The sequence below is a fragment of the Microtus pennsylvanicus genome, chromosome X (genome assembly GCF_037038515.1).
Source record: "Microtus pennsylvanicus isolate mMicPen1 chromosome X, mMicPen1.hap1, whole genome shotgun sequence".
Taxonomy (NCBI): domain Eukaryota; kingdom Metazoa; phylum Chordata; class Mammalia; order Rodentia; family Cricetidae; genus Microtus; species Microtus pennsylvanicus.
The window spans coordinates 102,730,046-102,749,678 of NC_134601.1; the positions used below are offsets into that span (position 1 = coordinate 102,730,046).

The window sequence follows — 19,633 nt, forward strand, 5'->3', positions numbered from 1 at the left end:
GGGTCAGAATCTGTGGAAGTAGCCAATCAATGGTTATCTTTAGGCCAATACCAGGAGAGGGTTCCCATTCCCTACACTGCCTAAATGGCCAGGAACCTGTGACTGGATAGATCAGAGACATAGGGTAGGATTATACAGAACTGGCAAAAAAAATCAATGATATGATTCCTAATAACATTCTGCTGTACTCATAGATTTTTGTCTTATGCAGTCACCATCAGAGAGGCTTCCTCTGGCAACAGATGGAAGCAGATACAGAGTCCAACACACAAACATGAGGAGAATCTAAATTGGAGGTTTCCAATGAGTCCCTCCACTTGGAGATGGGGAACTTCGTGGGTAAACATGGAAAGAAAGATTGTATGGAGGATACTAGGAGAACATGACCCACTGAGTCAATAAACAAGAGATATTTGGGCTGACAGATAGTGAGGCAACAAGGATGGCACCTACAGGAGTGTGTACCATGTCCTGTGCATATATGTTATGACTGGTGGTTTGGTGTATTTGTGATACTCCTCACAGTGGGAGCAGGTGTATCTAACTCTTTTGCTTGCTTTTGGGACTCCTTTTCTCCTATTTGGTGGTCTTTTCCAACCTCTATATGAGGGCTTTTGACTTGTCTTATTGTACCTTGTTTTGCCCACTTTTTTTGTTATCCTTTGGAGGCCTGCCCTTTTCTGAAGAAGAAATTGGGGGAGTATATCTGGGAAAAGAGAAGATGGGAGTGGCTTGGAGGAGTGAAGGTAGGGGAAACTGTTATTGGGATGTGTTGCATGAGACTAGAATCTATTTTCAATAAAATTTAAACTTTATTTCCTCATAAGCGCTAGATTTATTTGCTTCTTTATCTTCACTGTGCCTGATAAGATAAAAATGTCGAATCTGATGAATAGGTCTTAAGTAATTTTCACAAAGTCATTTGCTGGCAATTAAACAGGCACAGTACTTTTCTTTCTTTTTTATTTCACGTGTTTGTATCTTTTATATTTTTAAAAGCAATCTTATTTTACTTATCTATCCCAGTTCCCTCACCCTCCAGTCTTCCTAGTCCTCTCTGCTCCCATCCACTGCTTGGAGAATGTGAGGCCTCCAATTGGGAGTCAACAAAGTCTGTCACATCATTTGAGGCAGTACCATGGTCCTATCCCCCATATCTAGGCTGATCAAGGTATCCCTTCATAGGGAATGTGCTCCAAAGAGCCAGATCATGTATTAGGGATAAATAATGGCTTCATTGCACTAGCCACACAACTTCCCAAACCACACAACTGTCATCCACATGCAGAGGGCCTAGTGTGGTCTTCTCGTGGTTTTCCAGCTGTGAGTCTGGGGTCAGTGAGCTAGCTCAGCTCGACTATCTCTGTGTGTATCCCCATCATGGTCTTGAGCTCTTTGCTAATATTATCACTCCTCCTTCTCTATGACTGGACTTCAGGAGTTTGGTCCAGTGCTTAGCTGTGGATCTCTGTATCTGCTTCCATCTGGATGAAGGTTCTCAAACCTCAGCAAACTTGTTTACAATATTAGTTACTCATTTGGACATACAGGCCATGCACTACAACTAAAATATGTGAGCAATGTAATTGGGAACAATAAAAATGAAAATTGAGGCACTGGATGAATTCAGATGCTGAAATACCACATCACAGCATTGCTTTTAAAAAGTTGTATCCTAGGGAAGAGGTCATATATGGAGTAACAGGACTCAGTAGTCATTAATTCATACGACTCCAAATCCATGACAGAGAACAATTGAGATAAATCACAAAGGCAAAAGGATTTGGTTTCCAAAATACTCTCATAGGCATTAGGCAAAAAAGAAAACATATCATGTGGAGAGTGGCAGTGGATGGATTATAGTTAATCATGGATGTGGAAGAAGGACTTTATTTTTAAAGAAGAAAGGGAGTAAGAGAACAGAAGTACAAAGTTCACAGTGATATGTGATTGTTTCAAATATAGAATGAAAGAGACTCACACACTAACAAGAAGTTTTCAGCCATAATTTCATGGAATTTCTGTATTTCATACAGTAAACATTTATCAATTACTTAACTTAATGAATTCAAAATGCTTCTTCTTTTGCTCCTTTTGTTCAGTTTAAACTCATCACTGTAGAATCCTATAAGTCTGTCTATATAACTATGTTCTTAAAGCAGGACACCTGAAAAGTGCATGCTTGTACTAATCATAATTATGCTGGGAAATCAGGTATAATTAGACAGCTTTAGGCAAACCATGACATAATATCAACTTAGTCCTACATATACTAAGGAGATATTTTATTATGCAGTCCATGTCGAAATCCTAGCCCAGGGTGTCTGATGCTATGGATAATACTAATAATACCTATAGCTATCTTGGCAAGTTATAGGAAGAATTAATGTTATTCATTTAGAGTGTAGAAGATTGCTTTAAACATACAATAAAATCCCTAATAAGTACTAAGCTAGGTTGTATTTAAACTATCTGTATGTTTCTAATTTATCCTTTCATCCTAGTAAATTACAATGACATGATCAAAATGGAATTTAGGTGAACAGTTTCTTAGCCACTATCCATTCTTTCCTGAAACCAAAGAATTGAAACATATTTTAAAACCAAATACAATCTCAAAATAAGGGCTGGAAATAAATCTTTGAAGACAGATTGATATGGATCAATCCACTTTGCTGCTTTTTGTATAAGGGTGTTTCTGAAGACATTTTGAGGGATGAGAAGCATATGCCCATAAATGATGAGCCTACTAAGCATCAGCTACAGGTAAATATTTAATATTACATTAAGGAAATTAGTGGGAGTACTATTAGGAAAATTTGAATGCAAATTAAGTGACTTACTGATTTATTTGTGTAATTATTTTTTCCACTCTATCAGTAAATAGTGACATTTCCACCACTGTAATGATGATACTGTGGATTTTGCTGCCTAAATGGGCATTCGGTTATTCAAAATTTGCAAACCATTTGACTGGACCAAAGATCAGCAGACATTTTTTTCTGATGTGTCAGATAGTGTTGTGGGAGGTCCTTCTGCTCCTCCAGCCAATAGCCACCGAGATACCAGCCCATTGGGGCGTGGTCTCTCTCCCTTTAAAAAAGCGGCTACTTCCCTTCTTGCTCTCTTTGCTTCCTGCTCCATTCAGGCAACTGGACTTCTTCCTGATTGTGCAGAGAGCTGTTGTCTGGGACGGTTATCTGTAAGTTTTTCCCCTTTAAATAAATACCACCCTATTAATCATAATTCCAAACTGGTGTGGCATTGTTTGTGACTTATGCCTTCAAGATTGGTTTTGTAAGGAGTCATAGAGTTATAGCTATATTTTTAAAGCCTGTCTTTGTCGTGTGAGAGAAGTCATAGATGATAAATGTTTGAATAATTGGGTCTGTTATAAATGAAGTCCCTGAAATTTGAATTTTATATAATTGTAAGTCATGACATATTATTCTTCTGAATATTTTAACCAATTAAAATATAATATCAGGGATGGAGAAATGGCTCAGTGTATAAGCCATGGAAGTCTGGGCACTAGAATTCAAGTCCCCATGGGAGATATAAAATGTGGGTATAATAATGTATATATGTAATCCCAGTGCTCCTAATGAGAGATCAGAATCAGTGAGAGGAGAATCCCTAGAACCTAACATTTCAGTTACCTAAGGAGTGGTGAACAATGGCAACAACAACCACAGAAACAGTTAGGAAAACAAAAACCTACTTCAAAGAGTGGAATTTGAGAACTTGACACCAATGTTGTCCTCTAATATCAATACACACACTGTGGTATGCACATGTCCATGCTCACACAAAAATGTGTGCAATCTCCACACACCCATATAGACAAATAGCATACACATATATACACAAAGCTAAAAAATATGAAAAATGCTAATTTTTAGTTCATAACTAACAAAGAAAATAGCAGTAGGTTTGTTGTTGCCTACGGCCTTACATATTTGAACTAGACAATTAGCTCAGAAAAAAAATTGACATTTTCAAGATGAAGAAGCCCAAAATTCAGTTTGGAATTTTCAAATCAGATTATAAGTCATGAATGAATTAATGAATGAATGAATAAAATGTACCTTATGATGCATTCAGATATCTTTTCTAGGTGTTCCTTCTCCTTTGCTAAGAACATTTGATGTATTATTTTTAGGTATATATTCTTCCCATACATCTATATTCTGGTATATGCAAATTCTAAAGGGAAGTGTTCTATACATTCCTGAGCATATGCTACGTAGAAACACAAGGCATATTGCAAGGAGATTTCTTAATCTTAAAATTACAATAATGGATATAGTATGGAAATTGTACTATTTTATGATTTTCATGCTAGTTCTGCATTTATGAAATTTTATTGCCATGATTTTAATACATCCACTGATTTACATAATACCTAACTTATCTGCAATGTGTACTTAAGATTACTCACAAAAAGATCAGTTAAAATTCCAACACCTTCAAGATAAGACTTTATAAATATCAAAGAACAGAAAATCTGTTCCTAATTACTTCTGATTTAGGATGTGCAGATTGATACATTATGTATGCTCTCATAAAGCAGCAGAATGGAGTTCGCCTATTAGAGGTGTACTTCTTCATGAAATTACAATTCCCATTACTAGAAGAAAGTCATTTGATGCAAAACTAACACCTGAACAAACAGGCCTTTTATGACGACACAAAGCAAAGCTGGACATTTTCAGTTTTAAAATGTGTCACGGCTATTCATTACTTGTTTCTTCCTTCGATCCAGAAAACAGCATTTCCATTAAGCCGTCAGTTATTGACAAAATGATTTCTTGAATACATTTAAAAACTTGTCTCATTGCTTTACTAAATATTTAATTGTCATTACAAAATACTTTGTAAAAAAAGTATTTGTAAAAAGCTTTGGAAGATATGAGGCAAATATAAAACATGACTCAATGTAAATGAGCTTTCCTGCTTAAAACTGAGATTTCATCTGCGAATAAAGTCATGAATAAGATGTTCTTACCTTTTCCTAATTTCAGAATCCACAGTAATCTGCCTCTTTTTTTGAGGGGGTGGTGGTGGAAGTTCCTCTTGGGCATGTTTTACCAGGATTTGTTCCCTTGTGGTCACCATAGTTACTGTTTCCATTACAGTTGTCTGTGTTAGTGATGGCTGAGTGGTGGTGACAGCCTGTGAAATCTGTGAGAAATATTGAAACAGAGGTCAGACACCGCTCAAAAGACTTTGGTAAAGACTGCTTGGAGTAGTGAAGGAAAATAATGAGAAACTGTTCCTGCTTGTTCGTAGATTGACCTTTAGATCCAAATAACTCCATATTACACCAGAATCAAATCATTTTATCTGACTTAAGCAATGATGACTGAAACAGAGAAGTTAGGGAATCTCAAAATCAGAAGTAAAAAAATGACTCTTGAGTATATTGGAAAAACTTTAGAAAGTAAAGGAACAAAGACGAAGAATTAGGATGCCACTATATCACTAAGACTTTGCTGATTATAGTGTTTACAACATTCAGATATATTTGACTAGAGTATCTTGGCACAATTACTAACACCAGGAATATTGTATATGGATGTCAATAGTTTTCTAATTATTTCAGATAAAAGAGCACTTGAATGAACACAACCCCATAAAAAGAAATAATTATATTAAAAACAGTTTAAAATGCAACTTTCATTTCACCATGAATATTTTATTCAGTACAAATTTAAAAATAGTCAGTTGAACTTTGGAATAAAATGCTATTTAATAAAAGTGGCATCTTTTATACTTTCAGTAAAATGCTAATATATAGTACTTACTAATCTATAAGTATCTTTGCATTTCATGATATTCAAAAGTTTAAGTTTAAATCCTCTGTGTATAAGTTGCTGAAAATGTTCAAACACATGAGTTACTGAATTTATCATTAGAGCCTTTTATTTTAGGATTACACTGTCCTTCAGATCAGACGTTTTTAGAGAGACATAATTCAAAAATTTGGCCCACCATAATATGTGATACACATAATGACAGTTGTCAGCTCTGCATGCAAAATAATATCAGATAGACAAGTTGTACAAAATGACATATTCCTTCCTTTTAACTTCTCCTTTTATCTTCCCCACAGTGTTCAGTTTATTATGACCATAAGTTACCTCTGGCACATTAATTACAGCCCTTCTGCAATCAATTTATTTGGAAGATTTATTTCCACAAAGGCCAAAGAAAGCCAGTACTAGTTCTTGTGTGTTTGTTTTTGTGCTGCTAAAAACAGAAGAACAGGTATTTGGCTAGCAAGAACTGGTTTTGGACATTCCTGCACTTCCTAAGAAATATGAGAAATGTTAAGTGTACCGTCCATCCCTGACTAAGTTTTGACCAATTCTTTCATCGGAAAAACATGGGAAGAGTCGGGTATTTATTTTATCTTCCAAAGTGGTCTCAAAAAAAAAATCATACAACAAGTTATCATCTGTAAAAATTGGTTCATTTACACACATTTAAAACACTAGCCCTTGGACAAACAACAACTTCAGACTTGTTGAAGCCTTCTATATCAGAAAATTCTTTATGGAAACCAAGGAAGCATACAACTACCACCACAACAAAATATCCAATGTAAGCCAACAGATACTGATCTCCAACATGTGCCAAATACAAATTATCTTTTATCTTTTCTGAGCGTTTCATAAATTCATTATACAGAATCAATCACAGAGCTATGAACAAGTTTAATTACTTATTCCAATGACAGGTTATATTAAGATTAAAACAAAAGGTAACAGTTTTAAAGTGGCTTATAATATAAACTGAAATATAATTGCATCTAACACAAAAAATATTAAATGAACAGTTTAAGTTTGTCTTTATTCTTAAATGTAATTCTTTTAGAATTTTTTACTGTGACATTTTTAAGTCACAAGGAAAGATTACTTTACATATAATAACTAACTGCTATAAGAGAATTTTTCTGAGAAGTGTGTTTCTAGGTGCTCTGATTACAGACAATATGAAAATATAAATACAAAGAATATCTTTCAAGGTTATATCATATGGAATATTTTAGTATGAGGTATTTGACTATGTAGATGACTTTCAGGTATGTTAATATCTTCTTATTAATTCTTGTTATAAAATTAAAACCTTGTATATACGGGTTTAAAACAACATGATTGCAGCAATACGATTAACGGTGACATTGCATTTTAAAGATACACACAGTCAAGGCAACCCATCTTATTGTATAGCGTTTTGTGCCGTTTAGCTGAAATTTCTTGGATGCCTGATCTTTTGTGAAAAGAAAATGGAGGGGAAGTGGAGCTGATGGTGAGGGGAGGTGGCAGGGAGCTAGAAGGATTTGAGGGAGAAAAACCTGTGGTTGGAATTTATTGTATGAGAGAAGAATCTACTTTCAATAATAAAAAGAATATACACAGCCATGAAGAAATGCAGAAAGACATGCTTAACAGTAGTAAATACAGAATTAAGATGACTATATAATATCTTAACTACAACATCAAGATTGGCAATGCTATTTCATTTTCCTTGGGGCAAAGATATAAGGAAACAACCACACATTGACCCTGAAAAAAAGAGGACAGAATTCATTATATATAACAAATTAGTAATGACTTTCTAAACCTACTCTATGTAATCAGACCATAAAACAATTAGTCATATACTAAATTCTTCCATGGCTCTGAGTAATTGCATGTAAATGCTTAATTATTCAACAGAATCAGTATAATACAGACAGGATAGAGAATATGGAAGTCATTTAATCTAATGCCATGCTTACTATAGGAGTTGTTCTCCCAGAAATGGAAGACTTTTGCCTTAGTTTGGCAGCAAAACTTCCAATTTATTAAGAATTTCTTAACTCCTAAAGGAATACAATTTTATTATGACTTTTCCAGGTCAAATTTTCTTTGAACTCTGAACAAACATAGGACAATATGGGTATTGTTTCAAATCAACAATTTTAAAGATAAAAACCCAATAAGCATGACCCTATTGAGTCCCGTTTTAAAGGTCTGAAATGTCAGGGATTTGTTTAAACTAGGAGTTGTTTAAACTAGGATATGGTTGATGTGCCAAAACTAAGACTTCCTGGTTTTTGACACCATATTCAATTAAAGCAATCTAAAATTATATGCCATTTAGTAGATATGCCATAATATTTTAAATAAATTCAATACTTATCAAATATGTATCCCCTATAGGAATTTTTAAATGAGTAAAATTGAATCACAATCTTCAATATTTTATACTGTATCAAGCAATGTGTTAATCACAATAATATTTGTGAAATAAGATGAGTTCTGCATGAAAAATATAACTATGCAAGATTATCCACATACTAAACATACAGCAGTAAAGCACATTTTATTTGACATATTATAAAGCTAGATTTTCCTCAATCAATAGTTTAACTTATGAATTTATTTTGGTTCCAAGATAAGGATCTAAAATTCTCTGTCTTATGAATGTATACTGAGCAACTACCATAGGTAAGGGGAGCCAACAGTAAGTACCAACAGTAGTTGAGCGACTAAATTTATTTTTAATATTAACTACTTTTCTGTTTGGTCACAAATAATAAGGTAACAAAACTTCCTGAATAGGAACTGACACTGGGACTATTAGAACAATTAGAATCCAAATACTCAAAGGACATCATGAAAGAAATCATTCTTGACTTTGAAATAAATTATTGCATAATATAATTAAGAGGGTTCTTTCTATGAAGTTGTCTCTCCAGTTTTATATATTTTGATCTTCACTTTAATTTGCCTTCAGGACAAAAATATTTCAGAGGGAAAACATACACCGTGACTTCTGGATTCATATTATATATAGAATCTGAGCAATTGTGTTAGCAGCACCTGCAAAGTTTGAAAAGCAATGGTATTTATATTTTCGGATTTACCGGAATTTCAACTATGTACCATTTGAGATGGAATTGAGGAAACGTTTTATAATTAGTGATGCTGAAGCATATAGCTAAGAACCATTTATTTACGTGCCATTTCACTTATTTTTAGTAGGCAAAAAATGGATACTATAGATGGCAATTATTTTGAAGATATGTTCATGGTAATTAAAGTATATTAATGACAGAAGTCAATCTAACTTAAATAGAATGGAAATTTTATTTTTATCTTTATTTCCATCTGCCTTTGGTACTCATGTAGATGAGATAATTTGGAAATTGCTTCACTAATTCATAGACTTATACATAATTTCAAGCAAAAAGGCAGATTCAACAGACATTAGAGACAAAAAGGTTACTATAGAGATCAATTCGGCTTATATTCTCTTTTTGTAAATAATAAAGATATTACACTTTTCAACTCAGCCTCACTGAATCAAATATCACTGCTTATAGTATTTCCAATGACTGTAGGTAAATAAAGGACAGCTCAAGACTGAGTTACATTCTTACATACAAATCCTTGCCAAATTCCTACTTTCTTTGGTGGTATCAAAATGATACTTAATTTTCAGAGTAGCTTGATGCCCAACTTCACATTTGTCTAAGAAAATCTTTAATCTACAGAATTAGCCAAAAGATTCACTAAAATTCAGAGTGGCTAATCTACACATTTAAGTAAGGTGGAATCCTTAAACAAGTGAAGTAACTGAATTAATTTAATTGTACTGATCTTTATGGTAAAATATTTACATATTCTTTAATTTGTCAATTGGATTGTTAGTTTTGGATAACATTCTGGAATCATTAAAAGTGTTGTCAAAATTAATAATCATTAATTATTTTTGATTAAAATCCCTAAGAAAGGGAGTAACTAGCCAACCCTAACTTCATCACTTGTATCCACATGTCTATAGGGGATTAGAGCTTCCTGATGTTGGTGATGGAAACCGCACATGGGGACTCTCTAGGAGCATTATGCACTCCGTACCAATAATCCATCTTATAGCCATGATCTTCTCATTTGTATTGTGGGTGCGCTGGAAAAGATAGCTCATGTATACTCATGATTTGTGATACTTATGTGATCATTAGAAGTTCTAAATTGGTAATAAAAAACATAAAATAACACTGGAGATATATATATATATATATATATATATATATATATATATATATATATATACACTTTCTCTCTTTGGGAGAATTGCAAAAATTAACTCAGTCTAAATCTTGAATTCAGGTACAAACATATACAGCATAGACATCAACTTTTATGCTAGAGGACAGGTGAATTACAAATGTTCTAGTGTTATTTTTAGGCTATATATGCTCTTAGTTGAAATTATCTCAAAAATGGTCATTAGCTGTGCAGAAATAAAAAACTGTGATCTCAAAATTTATGAGTCATAGCATTCTTCGTTTTCTGAAGGAGAAAGTTACCTTGCTAAAAAATAAAGACTGGAAGCTTTTGAATTTAACAAGACAGATGCTCCTATATCAAATTATCACATACTCAACTTTTAATATATTCTACCATATTAATTACAAAGCAGACACCTCGCTTATCTTATCCAAAATATATGATTTTAGATAAATGGCTATGATGATGATTCAAATCAGTTAAATTATATTTAATTTCCTTTATTAATTATACATAAATGCAAATCATATTTCATAATTAAAATAAAGATAACAATATATTTATTAGGGTCATGGCATTAGAATACCAACTGTTCCTATCTCAGCATGCACATTTGTAAAAGCATTAATTAAAGACGTAATCATTGGTGTTTTCACAGAAGTCAATCAATGGTATGTTTCTTCTTCCTTCCTTTCCCATTTTAAGTATTCATGCAACAAATAGTAACTATCCTTGCAATGTTTGGGAACAGAAAGCATTCTATTTTCCTATACTGCTTTTTTTTTATCAAGTTTAACATGAGTTGACTCTGTGATTACATGATTTTGGAAAAGTTCTTGAGGAAAAACAAAAACAGAAATACATGAACAGCTTTAGGCATATTGTTGTTATAGGACACATCAAAAATTCTTGGCAAAGTTATGCTTCTAAAAATGTGTTTGTGAAAATTGTATCTTTCCACCCAGTTTTATCAAATAATACTGACCTTTACAATACTGTATCTAAGAGTTTTTGCTATAATGGTTTATGAAACCAATGAGAACATATAGGAATGACAGTATTTCTGAATTAAAACTTTTCAAATTTACTAATACTTCATGTTCTCAGAAACCTACAATATTGCAAAACATCCATAGGCAGGTCATATACAATAAAAGAATTAGTAATAAAATTATGACTATTCACCTAATTTATTTTATGGAAGACAAATGAAATGTTTATTTTTAATAACATGAAAAATTATATTTATATATTCACTCCTTTTATATTTTAAATATGAATTTCAATTTGAAAGGAAGATGTTAAGTGTAACTTAAAATCATGAAAGTGGGTTGATAATTTTCTTCAATTATACTTTTGGATACAGTATCTTAATTATTTTTGTCATCTTTCAAAAAATATTTGTAGTTTCTGCATATCAGTTATCAAGTCTCAGGAAGACAAATTCTCTGTACTTAACTCGCACTAGAAGAAATACCTGCCTAAAATCTATTAAGGTTAGTCATTATTTTAATAATGGTATATACATGATATAATGAGGTATAAGTTGTGATCAATTATCAAGAAATTTTATGCTGAAATGTAATGGAAAAGATTATGTTAAATATTATCGTACATATTTTTGAATATCAACCAATTATACTATTATCTTAGAATTTTCAAAATACCAATATTTCCTTAAAAATATCACAATAGCCTGGTCTACAAGAGCTAGTTCCAGGACAGGAACAAAAAAAAACAAGAAACAAACAAACAAAAAAAAAAAAACAAAAAAACTACGGAGAAACCCTGTCTCGAAAAATCCAAAAAAAAAAAAAATTACAATAGTGGAAACTCACAACTTAAACTCATAATACAATGTTACTGTGACTTCCTTATTTTTCTATCTAAAAATGTGTAACTTAGCCAAAGCAATGCCACAGTGGACAGTGACGATACATTTCCCAAATGTGTTGTTTCATTATGCCAGCATTCAGTTTTCCATTCCCAGGGAACCAGTAGGACAGCGATAAAATTATCCACTTGGCACACATACATCTCCCTCTCCCCAATTCTCCAATGACACTATACACAAGTTAACCACGTTTTAAATTCAACTGAAGAATTGAAAAGAACTAAACTCATGACATATATTGAGGGAATCAAAATATTTTTTTCTTAATGTACTTCTCAAATATCTCCAATATAATTTATAATATAATACTTAACATCACTTACTTGTGCTGAACTCTTTTCTAGTTTTTGTGCTAAATTATCCCAACGTTGTGCAAAGTTTTCCATCCAGATTTCCATCTTTTGAGTCACTGACTTATTTTTCAGTGCTGAAAGGAGATCTTCGTTGAGGGAACTGAGTTTTTCCATGGTTTGCCTTTTCTTTTCTAGATCTATTTTCAACACCTGTTAAAACAAGAACAATCATGGGTCTTATTCGGGTCTTGCTTTGGTCCAGTATTTCTTTTTTTTTTCTTCATGTTATTATTTATTTATTAAAGATTTCTGTCTCTTCCCCGCCACCGCCTCCCATTTCCCTCCAACTCCCCCAATCAAGTCCCCCTCCCTCATCAGCCCAAAGAGCAATCAGGGTTCCCTGCCCTGTGGGAAGTCCAAGGACCACCCACCTCCATCCAGGTCTAGTAAGGTGAGCATCCAAACTGCCTAGGCTCCCCCAAAGCCAGTACGTGCAGTAGGATCAAAAACCCATTGCCATTGTTCTTGAGTTCTCAGTAGTCCTCATTGTCTGCTATGTTCAGCGAGTCCGGTTTTATCCCAGGCCTTTTCAGACCCAGGCCAGCTGGCCTTGGTGAGTTCCCGATAAAACATCCCCATTGTCTCAGTGTGTGGGTCCAGTATTTCTTTAGTATGTACCCATTTACCCCATTGGAATGATAAAGTACATTCTATGCTACTATATGTTGGAAGTATGTGATTTGCACTTTTTATTTTACAGGAGATTACAATTAAATGAATGCCTGAAAAAAAAATACGGGCAGTGGTGGCATATGCCTTTAATCCCAACACTGGGTAGGCAGAGGCAGGCCGGTTTCTGTGAGCTCGAGGCCAGCCTGGTCTACAAGAGCTAGTTCCAGGACAAGCTCCAAAGCTACAGAGAAACCCTGTCTTGAAAAACCCTTTAAAAAATGAAATAAAATAAAGTAAAATAAAATAAAATAAATGATTGCCTGAGTCTCAGAAGAGACAATGGGCCTTTAAACAACGTTGAAATTGTGAAATACTGTGGAGACTTTTAAAGTTACATCAACACAATTTGCATTCTGATATAGCTGCACACCTATGGGGATCAAGGAGTGGAATGTGGCAATTTGAATGAGAAATGTCCTCTACAGACTGAGGTATTCCAACACTTGGTCCCTAGCCAATGGCACTGTTGAGGAGGTTTAGAACGTATGGCATTGTTTGCAAAAGTATGTAACTGGAGAAGCCTCACACCACATTCAGTTTTCTCTCTTTGTTTTTGGGTTTGAGAATGTGAGAGCTCCTTCCTTGCTCTAGGTGCCATGACTCCTGTTTGCTGCCATGCTTCCTCACTATGCTGTGCTCTTAGCCCTCTGGAACAGTAAGTCAAATAACCTCTTCCTTGTACTAAAAGAAATACTATAATCCAATCACATTTGCAAGCCTTTCTTTGCCCCTTTGAATAGCTGAGAAAATGTAAATTCAGCTGCACAGTGTCAAGGTAGATACAACTCCAGGTAGAAAAACACAATCTACATAGACTCTCTTAGAAATCTGAAGACTAAAACCAAAACGTCAGATATAGATTTAAAAAAAAAAAACCTAAAAGTTCACTTTAACATATTTGAAGGAATGCCAAATGAAAAAACAGTCACCCCAGAATAAAATTCATGTGTACACTCTTCTTTATTTTTTTAACGTTTGAAGATACATGGCTCTTCGACATTGGCAAATTTCTTAATTTCTAATCAAATTCAAATGAATGCCATCATTTGTCAGGGTCATTGTTGCGAGGACAAAATGTGAATGCTTAAGGGGCTCTTTAACTTGGAAACGCCATGTTCTTTCAGCCAAAACTGAAGTATTGTTTTTTTTGTTCTTTTTTTTTATTTTATCACAATTTTAACAGTATTTATCCATTAATAGAAATATGTTGTTCTACAGTTTCCTAAATTTAATGTTTGTTTGTAACCATTATTCAAATAAGGGTGGCTATTTGTGCGATTATTTGCTTTTTTTTCTTCCTGTGTAGGTGGCCCTGGGAATTAAACACACATTTCTTATTTATGTTAGGCATGTGCTCTACCACTGTATCCAATTCTCAGTTCTTGAGTTGCTGTCTTCTAAACTATTTAATTAGCCCGATTAAATAAAGAGCTTAAGTCACTGAATATGAATCAAATCCTTCAGAATGTCTTTGCTTCTTTTCTAGCTACTTCTGTGTTATATTAAGCAATTGTTACATTTTTCATTGTTTCAAAACTGATGCAAAAGGTTATACCTGCCTTCAGGTTTCTTTGGAATAGATAAACAAAGTGTGAAATCAGTAGATTATCTACTAAGGTCACCCTTCACATAGAGGAGTAAAATTTTCTGTAATCAAATGCTAGTCTCTGTCTGTGTTTGTAAACATAGAAAAGGAGAAAGAACGATAAAGTCATTTTACAGTCTTTCTACAGCTCAATTTCTTCTGGCAGTAGCAAGTACCATAACTATACACCAAACTGTGATATCTTTCTAAATCAAATACAGGGTTATTTAGGAATAACTAACATTGTATATGACCCAAGAAGTTATCATGAAACAGATGGACCAAATGTCACAGACCAAAGTGTCATGCGCACAGAGTAATCAATACAACCCCCTATAAGGGAAATTTTATGCAGCTTATTTTGGCATGCCACCTGCATTGATAGCTCTGCAGTGCAGAATGTTCTAGTGTCTCTTTCAATTACTTTGCCCTTTTGTTAGAAGCTGTTTCACTTGGAGGATTTTATGCAGCCTTTATGCCATATTTTGGAAAGGCACAAGTTGTGAAGCTAATTTCTATTTTTTTCTTAATCATTTCTATTTTCTCCATTCAAAATTATTATAATCTGAAATGTGAATTGAGATATAAGCTAAATTCATATCAATGCTATCAATGTCATACTGTAGTCCTACATAGGTTTGAGGAATTTTCTTGCTAAAATCACATTACATTTCTATTAAATTTAAGTAAATTCATACTCAAGCTGTAAAGCTATAGTTTATGTTACCTTCCTAGAACTGAAAACCAAATTTAAATTCTACAGTAAATCCTTACAATTATTTTGTGAAACGAATCTCATTTTCATTGTTTTCTCTTAAATTTTGTCATGTATTTATTTTAGTGCAAGAAACTATTGTTTCTTAATTTTCATGGCATGTTCTTATTTTTCATTTTAATTTTTTTCTGGAAGAGGTGTGACATATACATTTAAATGATAAGAGGCAAGGATACACATCAGTGGCTTATTTTTTCAAAGCTTACGGAAGATTTTTAATGCCTATATGTGCAGATAAAGAAGGTGCACCTATTATTAAAGCTACATATGCAATGATTTAAATATTTTATTAGGGGAATCTGAAAATCATGTTTAAAGAAGACTTTGTTGGAAACTTCAACAGTGGGTGCGTCTTCTATACCTACACACATGGCTACTTAAAATTCTTCCTTAAGCCTTGAGAAAAAAATGCATCGTAGTTCTGACTAATTAAATGTAACTAAGATTCCTAGGTTAACATTAAAGCAAATAAAAAGCATTTAGCAAACATTGCAAAAATCAAAGTAAAGTCACTTTTAAAAGTACAAATACAGAAATAACACCAAAGGTAAAATTGAAGCAGTAATTACAAAGAAATTTTGTTATGAATATACTTGAACAAATGCTTTTGTAGTATGATTGAGCATCTTTTGGGTATATTCCCAAGCAGCGTTATTTGTAATAGCCAGAACCTGGGAACAACCTAGATGCCCTTCAACTGAAGAATGGATAAAGAAAGTTTGGTACATTTACACATTAGGGTACTACTCAGCAGTAAAAAACAACAATATCTTGAATTTTGCATGCAAATAGATGGAATTAGAAAACACTATCCTGCGTGAGGTAAACAGACCCTTCAAAATAATATGATATGTACTCACTCATAAGTGGATACTAGTCATAAACAAAGGACATTGAGCCTACAGCTCCTGATCCTAGAGAAGCCAAGTAATAAGGTGAACCCAAAGAAAAACATATATAGACCCACCTGGAAACTGGAAACAAATAAGGTCTCCTGACAAAATTGGGAGTATGGGGGCAGAGGGTAGAAGGAAGGGGAGAAGCAGAAGAGGAGGGGAGAAGGGGAAAGTTGAGGAGAATTTGAGGGAATGGGATAGTTGAGATGGAGGAAGGACAGAAATGAGAGCAAGGAAAGAGATATCTTGATTGAGGGAGCCATTATGGGGTTAGCAAGAAACCTGGCTCTAGAAAACTTCCCAGGAATCCACAAGGACAACCCTAGCTAAGACCGTAAGCAATAGAGGAGAGGGTGCCCAAACTAGTCGTGCCTTGTATTCTGACTGATGATTATCTTAAATATAATTAGAACCTTTGCCCAACAACAGATGGAAACAGAGGCACAGTCCCACATCAGAGCACTGGACTGAGCTCCCAAAGTACAGTTGGAGAGTAGAAGGAATGAGCAAAGAGGTCAACGAGACCATGAAGGGTTCATCCACTGAAACAGTTTACCTAAGCTAATGGGAGCTCATCAACTCCAACTGGACTGGGAATGAACAAACACAGGACCAAACTAGTCCCTCTGAATGTGGTTGACAGTTGTATGACTGGGGCACACTGAGGGGCCACTGGCAGTGGTACTGGGATTTATATCCACTGCATGTACTAGCTTTTTGGGATCCTATTCTCTTTGGATGTAAAACTTGTTCAGCCTAGATGTAGTAGGGAAGGCCTTGGACCTTCCACAAAGCAATGTGCCTTACCCTCTATTATGATTCAATGGCAGTGGGGTGGAAGGTTATGTGGAGGGAATGAGAGGAGGGGAGGGAGTGGGAATTTGGATTGGTACTTAAAAAATAATCTTAAAAAAGGAAAAACATTGTATTTATGTAATCAATAATTTTAACTTACATCTATATGACAAAACTATAAATTAAACAGAATTTGATTCAGTAGATTTTAGATATGAGTTTAAAATTTCATTTAATATTTTACTTATTCATTTCTTCATACATGTTTCTATGTATAAAGATGTGCCACCAATTGCATATGGAAGTTCAGAGGACAATTTGCAGAGATGATTTTTTTCCTTCTACTACATAGGTCATGAGGATTAATCTTCAGGCTAGGCAGTAGAATCTTTAACTTTTAAGCCATATAACCAGCCCAATATGAGTTTTTAAAAATGATTGGTGGTGGCACACGCCTTTAATCCCAGCACTTGGCAGGCAGAGTCAGGCAGATTTCTGTGAGTTCAAGACCAGCCTGGTATACAAGAGCTAGGTCCAGCAAGGGCTCCAAAACTCCAAAGAAACCCTGTCTTGAAAAACCAAACACACACACAAAATGATTGTAGCAAAATAGTTGTTTAGACTCAATTTCTTCTCCCTCTTTTTTTGTTGCTCTGTATTTCCAAGCCTTCTCTCTCCCTTCTCCTTGTCTTATCTCCATTGCCTTATACTTTCTGAAAGAACTCTTTCATAATTATTAGTATTTGTAGTGAAAATAAATATGTAGCAATACCAGATGTGTTTGATCATAAGTATTAAATTATCATCTTCTGTGTATCCTTGAGGTGAATTGTTTGATTTGTATTATTATTACACTTATCTCTCTGTGTGGCCATATTTGGATTTTATATTCAGGGCCTCCTTAATTCATACTATCCTATAATTTGCTAAATAAATTATGATAGCCTAGAACTTGAAGTGATCTTATCACTTTTTCCCATCTGATAGTGTTGCAAGCAAGAGCCACCATGCCTGGCTCACAAGATATTTTAATCTTGAATATAATGTATATATACACACTAAATAATTATAGTTTATTTTTCTCTAAAAAATCGAAGCAAGAGAAAATATATAAATAGGGAGTTAAGTCTAAGTCTGTCAATACTAGGGACATATAGATTACTTCCTGAACATTTGTTCAGGAATAGCCGAACATCTGAATCCAATCTCAGAAGCCCACATGAAATAGAAGGAAAGAACCAACATCACAAAGTTGTTCTTTCGTCACTACATACAAGCTGTGCCACATTCATGCACATATGCATACTAACATACGTGTGTGCATATGCACACACAAGCCAATTTTTTAGAATATTTAAGCAAAAGAAAACTCTGGAAAGCTTACACAAAGCTAGAATAATAAAAGAAAATAACCATTGCATTTTCACAAAAGCTCAGCACCTGGACCTGCCTTTAAAGCAAGCAGGAAACCAACGAAAGTAAATCAGGTTGAGGCAATAGTAAATGTAGAAAAGAGACAGATTATGCTGTTCAGTAAGATGAGAGCAGACAAGGTCTACCTGGTCAAGGTTAGAAGATGAATTGAATTTGAAACAGGATATACAATTACAAAAGCTACAGGAAACTTTCACCCTCTTTTCATCAGGAGTGTGCACACAAGTATAATGCTAGCACAATTTCTCTTATACTGAAGGGATTGAATAATGCATTTATTTTTTTCTGCAGTGATTTATCAAAATATATAAAGCAGTCCATTCTATTCCAATCACCAGTTTCTTTACTGAAGTATGTTGGTTGATTGCAGGGTCTCTACACTTCAGAGAATATTAGAATCATATAAAATGCTCACTGAAAGTATAGATTCCCTAGCCCTTCCTTGTAGCATATACAAGTCAGCACACCTGGGAAGATCCAAAGAATTTATAATTATTTTATTTTTAAGAATACAAAGTTTGAAGTGATGCTGAAATCGTTGACCTAAGAAACACATTTTTGAAAGCATTAATTTTGCTAAAATGATTTCATTGAGAGTCATCAGAGGAGTTGCTATCAGGGCACCAAATCAGTATAAAGCAGCACCTTCCACAAAGATTTTCTGAGCCTTCATATACATGACATTCGTGTCATCTGATACAATAGCACAGGTAAATAAATGGCCTTTTGAAAACCTTATATGATATATTATTGGATTTCCATATTTCCCATTGTTGTCCTTCCCCGAAAAACAACAACAGTCTCCAGAACAGATTTCTTCTTGAGATGGGCTTTACTTGGATAATTTATACAAGCCCTAGAATTCACCTCTTAAAGCCTGAGATTCCTCTTCTCTTTTAATATTTGGATCAGAAAAATATAGACATATATATTCATACACACACACACACACACACACACACACACACACACACACACACACACATATATATATATATATATATATATCACCGATCTGGAAGAAATGAAATACCAAACTTCACAGATAACAAAACTAACAAAAATATTCAGAAATTACACTGCTTATTAGCGATAATATTTCAAAAGAAATTATTCTGATTATAAATAAAAGAGAATTTTAGAACACTGAATCTCTACCTAGGCC

At 34.0% G+C, this 19,633-nt stretch overlaps 1 protein-coding gene across 8 annotated transcripts in view; it reads right to left on the reverse strand.

Annotated features, from left to right (window-relative positions):
* The window catches only part of Dmd (dystrophin), a 2,313,977-nt gene that overhangs the window by 1,404,451 nt on the left and 889,893 nt on the right, over positions 1 to 19,633 (reverse strand). For all 8 annotated transcript variants that reach the window (XM_075957213.1, XM_075957212.1, XM_075957218.1 and 5 more), the window contains exons 16-17: positions 12,282 to 12,461; positions 5,009 to 5,184 (exon numbers count right to left, since the gene is read on the reverse strand). In XM_075957213.1, the coding sequence (XP_075813328.1) occupies positions 5,009 to 5,184; positions 12,282 to 12,461 (356 nt within the window). The remainder of the gene's footprint in view (positions 1 to 5,008; positions 5,185 to 12,281; positions 12,462 to 19,633) is intronic.